Consider the following 6,747-nt stretch of genomic DNA (forward strand, 5'->3'; position numbering starts at 1 on the left):
TCTGACTGTGCTAGCATGGAAAAGAGGATATTGAAATGACAATGACGATAATGATATAAAAACAATGAATTTCTGCATAGTTTTCTTGAATCAAATTTCAATCACAAGGTAATGTTGATCATGAGACTCTTGCCAGAAGTGCCATACAGTGAGAATGAACCTGAAACCACATTGTTGTGAATCAAAATTCTTAACCACACAATCATGTCTTTTAAGGATACATGTATACACACACACACACACACACACACACACACACAAATTCACATAGGTTCATAAGCACAGATAATTATGAATTTATCATTAACTCATCCAACAATATGATTTTCTGCAAGTGACCCGACTTATATTTGGTTACACTGATTGTTTAATTTACATAAAGAAAAAAAAAAAAGATTATGTTAGGGAAAATTTATTAAATTAGTCAAATAAAGTGGGTTTGAAATTACTAGCCAGAATCCAGATGTTTACTGGAGAAGAATGTGTAATATCAATTATAATTTAAATTGTATTTTGGTAGGGGAAAACAAAAAGAGGAAAACAAGATATCAACAAAAAATATATATGTGCCTTGTCACTTGAAGCAGCTCTGATATGGATAAATTGAAAGTATGTCATTTTAGATGGTTTAAAATTGTAAATACTTTTTTCGTTTGTTTATTTATTGATTGTTCCTTGTTTTTTTAAAAAAATAGAATTTATCAGCAAATGAGCTGGATATCTAATCCATAACGAGACTATAACACTTTTTAAAATGGTGCTTCCCAAACCAGAGCTGCTGACAGTCTTTCATATCATGGAAGATTGCTTAGATCTCGCTTGGGTGGTGGTCCTTTTGGTTGTTCCTTTGGTTTGTTTTTTTCTTCAAACATCAGTATCCTAAAAAAAAAGAGAAAGAAAGAAAATAGTTATGGTTTATAACTCATGAATGCAAAAGTTATTTGTTTGAATGTGTCTGGTATTCTGTACATAATGTTTTGTGTCATTGATACTATCATTCAGTTGTGACAGTTGATGTTTAGAAGCATTTGTTAGATCTGCTTAAATGGTTTTTCTGTGTGCAGAAAAGATTATCAACAAAAAAATAATTTTAACATAAGACAGACAAATAAGAAGTATCTCATTAAAGACTTCCCTGTTTAGTTGGTTACTTAGCATTTTGTATTTCAAACTCTATGTGAGTTTGTCAGTACATATTCAGTTCATGTGATTTGTCACTGATCTAAGTGAGTAATGTTTTAGGAAAGTGATGAGTATTTTGAAGAAATATCTCTTTAAGTAGTATCCACACTACCTGTCTTTCCCCATAGCCACCAAACAGAGAAAAACTACAAGACCAACCTTATGAAAGGAAATTAGAGGGACAATATTTGCAAGGACCTATCTGACAGCAGTTTACGTCCTATACAGAATTCCAAATTTGTTGCATTGGTACTTAAACAATGGCTGAGTGCATAAACAATACTTTCAAGTCATTTACAACAAAGTTAGTATTAAACTACAAGAATGATGTAGACATTTCCAATGTTTGTTTACTTTTTACAGATAGATACTTCATGGTCTATTTCTAACTGAGGATTTCAACCTAGTTTTCACCTCATCTTAGTTTCTGCTTATCTAAGTGTCAAGATTAAACCAGACCAGAAGCATTTTAATGAAACTATTAATTGAGAAACATATACTCGTCTACATGGACAGAGTTGTACAGTCAACTGGTTTATCACAGATAATCTTTGCTCTAGTAAATACTTTATTCTCTGAGTTTGGAAAGCAACACTTGTTTCCTAGTACAATATCTGTACATATGTGCACTACCATCAAATATTCCAGTACAAGTCAGATGCTTTAATATGTTCAGTTTCTGTCGAAATAATGAAAACATTAAACTTGTTGAAATAAGAATGTACTCTCTAATCGATATGACTTGTGACATTTTCTCTGAATATAAACAATTAAATTTAAGGAGACTTATGGTGATATGTATCAGCAAGAATCATCTGTTGTAAAAGAAAAAGAAATGTGATATATTCAGATGCTGAAAATGTTCTCCCCACAGAGCAACCTAACTTACTTCCTAACTCTCATTTATCTAGTTGAAATTCCACTGAAATTATTCAAATGATCTAAATTAATTACAAGTATGTAATTTCATAGGCAGACACTCTCGCTAGGACTGTTTAGAACGGTAAAAATGACATATATATATATATATATATATATATATATATATATAGCAAGGGAGATAACTACAAAAAAAGCGGCTAACATCTCGGCAATCCTTCGATATAACTCGACAAAACAAAAACAAACACTTGACTGTTTCCGTGACAACTCGACAATTCGCTTCAGATATCTTGGTGACCTCCATGACAGCTGCTGGAGGAGAAGAAAGCTAATGGGTTGTGTGTGCGTGCTTGTTCTTGTCTGTGTGTGCTTGTTCTTGTCTGTGTGTGTGTGTATGTGTTTGTTCTTGTCTGTGTGTCTATGTGTGTGAATGTAAACAGAACCAGCACACACAGAGACAAGCATAAGCATGCACACACAGAGATACACAGACAAGAACAATCACTCACACATGCACACACACAGAGAAGAACAAGCATGCACACATGCACATACACAGACAAGAACAAGTACGCACACACAGAGGTCACAGCAGCTGTCACGGAGGTCACGAAGATATCCGAAGTGAATTGTCGAGTTGTCACGGAAACAGCCGAGTGTTTGCTTTGGTTTTGTCGAGTTATATCGAAGGATTGCCAACATCTCTCTAAGTAGTTCACTAGAGACACTCTTAATCTTCTCAACTGTATGGAAAAAGCTTTGCTGAGGAGATCCAACATGACCGAGTTCATTGTTTTCACCTATTAACTTTAGAAATCAGATCCTTTCCAATCTGCTTTTTTTTGTCCGATCAATTCTTCTAATTAGTTATCTTCATTGCTTATTGTTTTTAGATTTTAGAGGGTGTTTTTGTCTCCCCTAGACATTGTTCAAATTACCATATTTTAACACGTATAAGGAACCTCCTTTTTTTTGTCAAAAATTAGGTTAAAAAAATATGGGAGTACCTTATAGATGGATAGTATTATAATCCCTTACAAAACCTTTTTTCCAAATTTTAAGCCCCCAAATTTAGGGAGTTCCTTATACACGTTAAAATACGGTAATTACATTTCTGCTGAAAGCAAGTGTAAACCTAACACATTCTACTGTGTATTGTCCTAGATAATTATTTCTAGAGTGACATAAATGTGCTCATTTCTGACGACTACATTCAAGATGAATGCCAAATTCTTAGCAAATGCTCTGGCCACAACCACCACCACCACCACTCAAGTGACCCAACTGCTCACACTCTGCTATTAGTTGAAGTAAAAATAATTTAAAACAGGAACAAATTAGTCTGATAGATTTGAATGGAATTTGTTGAGCAAACCAGATGATGTTGGCTATTTGTCTTTCCACAGCCTTCTGTCTTTGCAAAGAGTCTCAGATGTTTGCTAAAGTGAACTTTTAATCTTACTAACGAGAGCTTACACATCTTGCACCTAAAATTATCACTGAAAAAGAACTATGTCCCAATAATCTGAAAAACAAGTTAACAGAGACCTTTAGATATCTTGATTAAGGATGAAGCTTAGCAGCATTTCTTCCAGTTCTGCATTCCAATTCCATTGAGATCAGCTATGCCTTTTATCGTTTTGGGATCAATAAAATAAGTATTAGTCAAGTGCTAGGGTCAATGTAATTAACTTCCCCATCACCTCAAAAAGAAAAAATTGCTGGCCCTGTGCCAAGATTTGAAACCATTATTATTATTATTATTATTATTATTTAAGACATTGCACATCATCCAATATTGTGATGTTGATTGAAGATATTGTGTCTACCGCGGGTTTGTACTGTCTGTCAAGTCACAACAACCTCAGACAGACAGTACTTTATGCAATATGCATGCAGTTCTAAGTAATACCAATTTTTGCAATACACCTAGATTGTAGGGTATTTCTAAAGTTTCCAGATGGTTCTTCAGATTGGGTAGTATTGAACCCAATGCTCTGATGACAACAGGGACAACCTTTATGTTTGACTCTTGTAGCTGCCACATCTTGGCAATCTCAATTCTCAAGTCACCATATTTATCAATCTTTTCTCTTTCTTTCATGATAATATGTTGATCCCCTTGCACTGACATGTTGATTATTAGGGACTCTCATTTGTCCCTCCTAAAGGTTACTATATCCAGCTTTTGATGCTCTAACATCTTGTCTGTCTGGAAGTCAAAGTCTCAGAGAATTTTTGCCTTCCCCTTTTCATTCATTACCTTCTCTGGTGTATGTTGGTACCAAGCATCCGGTACCTTGTATCCATATTTCCAGGATAATAATAATAATAATATTATTATTAAGGCGGCAAGCTGGCAGAATCATTAGCCTGCCAGGCAAAATGCTTAGTGGTATTTCATCCAACCTTAGATTCTGAGTTCAAATTCCACCGGGGTTGACTTTGCCTTTCATCTTGTCAGGGTTGATAAAATAAGTACCAGTTGAGTACTGAGACTGATGTAATCAACTATTCTCCTCCCTGAAATTTCAGGCCTTGTGCCTATATTAGAAAGGATTATTATTATTATTATTATTATTATTATTATTATTATTTACTCATTGCAAGTATATGAAATAGCTAAACATTTCAGCCTACTTTCATCTCATCAGCGAGAATATTCTAAAATCAAGTGGATATAAACTGAAATGATCCTAACACTAATGAATCGCACATCAGGAAAGAGGTGTATGAAGATATGCATCAATCTGTGTGGTGTACAGTGAAGTCGTTATTTCTGTTGGTAGAATCACTTGATAAATGCTTTTAATTATCTGTCAAATGGGCCATTCTAGTTAGTAACCATTTAATTCAAAATCCAATCTATGGGTATAAAATCATCAAAATTTTATTGTACCACGTAGCAAGGTCATGGCTAATCAAATAACAGAGCAAATGCAAAAAGTACAGAAATACAGAGGCAAAATTGACTTTCTACACATAAAAAAATTAAAAGATAAAAATTCTGAAGCATATCTTGACAAGTTGCACAATCTGTGTAAACAAAATGCTCATACAAATAGTGAGGTTTGTTTCCAATTCATTGTAAACCTGTAGCTATGTGTAGGCTGATTGTTGTTCAACAGACAAGAGCATTTTTATCTGGCTTGGAAACAGATAAGGGTTGACAACAGGAAGGGCATCTGATCATAGAAAAATCTGCTACAAGACACTCTTCCAGGTAAGCATGGAAAAATGGACATTAAAACAATGATGAGATGATGGTGGTATATTGGCTTATCAATGTGTGTGTATGTATACATGTATGTATGAATGTAATGTGTGTGTGTGTGTGTGTTTATGTGTGTATAAATATCATTTTATGTCTGTTTTCCATGCTGGCATGGGTTGGGTGGTCATTACAATTACAGTTAGATTTATAGAGAACCATTATCTTCATAGGCAAATGGGTGGTCCATATCTTGTTCGAATATTTTATTTTTGGTTTTGTTTCAATGGTTGAATGTCCTTCCTATCACTGACTGTTTTACAGAGTGTTTCAAGTACATCTTATCATGATACAACAGCACTAAAGAGACTCCTTGACCCAATACTTTCTCTACTTATTTGTCAACCACTCTATAGAGTTTGCTGGATGCATTTTATCATGGCAACATCCCGAGAAGGGCAGATTTGTAGACTATAAGAGTAAAAAGTACTCACTACACACCTGATGTGTACATGCACTCAAGAAAGCATTAAGAAATTAAATAGGGGAGAGAGCAATGACAGGAGAAAAACCAGGTTGGATGAGTGAAAGAGAAGAAGAATGTGATAGAAGAAATAGAGTGAATGGGATGAGAGAGGAAGAGAAGTTGTAGAATCATATGAGAAAGTGATGAAGACATGACTTAAAGAAGTGGCTATTGGGAAAATGAACAATAAGGAGATGAAAGAATGTCAAAAATATGAATGTGGTTTAGCAAATATACACTTGATAGAATACACACACACACACACACAATATACTTAAAGGATTGTTGGTTATAGTCGATCAGAGAATGACCATTGGTTTGGCACCAATAAAGTTCCTAGCAGTATAGATGACTTATCAGACTTGTTGGCTAACCAAGACTTTTTCCTACCTTCAATTGTAGAGAGGTTATGTGCCTCTAGCCAACAAGTTTGATGAGTCACCTACACTGCTAAGAACTTTATAGGTGCAAAATCAATGGTCACTTTCTGACTAGCCATAACCAAAAACCCTTTAAGTATTACCGCTCTACAGCTTTAGAGTGTGCTTCTTTTCAGATTTATGAACTACTAGCCAATATATATTCCATGTTGGCAGAGCCTTAGGATTGCAAGGAGGCACCATATAAAACTCTGAGTTGTTTTCATTGCATGAAACTAGTAGTAGCTCATAAAAATATATATATTGTGTTCATTAAATAATATATCTATATACATTTTCAAAATGTAACCACATGTGAATCGTTGGTGATTTTTTTCCTTCATCTTCCTTTCCTCTTGGACTTTCCTCCGTCTCCTGTTTCTGACCAAAAGCTTTGCTTGAAATGTAAAACCACCTTTCTTTCCTTCCCTGAGCATCTGCTAATACTTTGCATGTACCACATCCTCGCATTGTTGTTTTTTTTTCTTGTGTTTGTTCTTCATTATTTTGGATTTACTATTTTATAT

General features: G+C 34.5%; 1 protein-coding gene across 3 annotated transcripts in view; it reads right to left on the reverse strand.

Annotated features, from left to right (window-relative positions):
* Positions 1–396: 396 nt before the first annotated feature.
* Positions 397–6,747, reverse strand: part of LOC106883271 (allograft inflammatory factor 1) — a 125,419-nt gene continuing 119,068 nt past the window's right edge. For all 3 annotated transcript variants that reach the window (XM_014934216.2, XM_014934217.2, XM_014934220.2), the window contains one exon: positions 397–879. In XM_014934216.2, coding sequence (XP_014789702.1) covers positions 795–879 — 85 coding nt within the window. In that variant the 3' untranslated portion in view covers positions 397–794. The remainder of the gene's footprint in view (positions 880–6,747) is intronic.

Source organism: Octopus bimaculoides, chromosome 19 (genome assembly GCF_001194135.2).
Source record: "Octopus bimaculoides isolate UCB-OBI-ISO-001 chromosome 19, ASM119413v2, whole genome shotgun sequence".
Taxonomy (NCBI): Eukaryota; Metazoa; Mollusca; class Cephalopoda; order Octopoda; family Octopodidae; genus Octopus; species Octopus bimaculoides.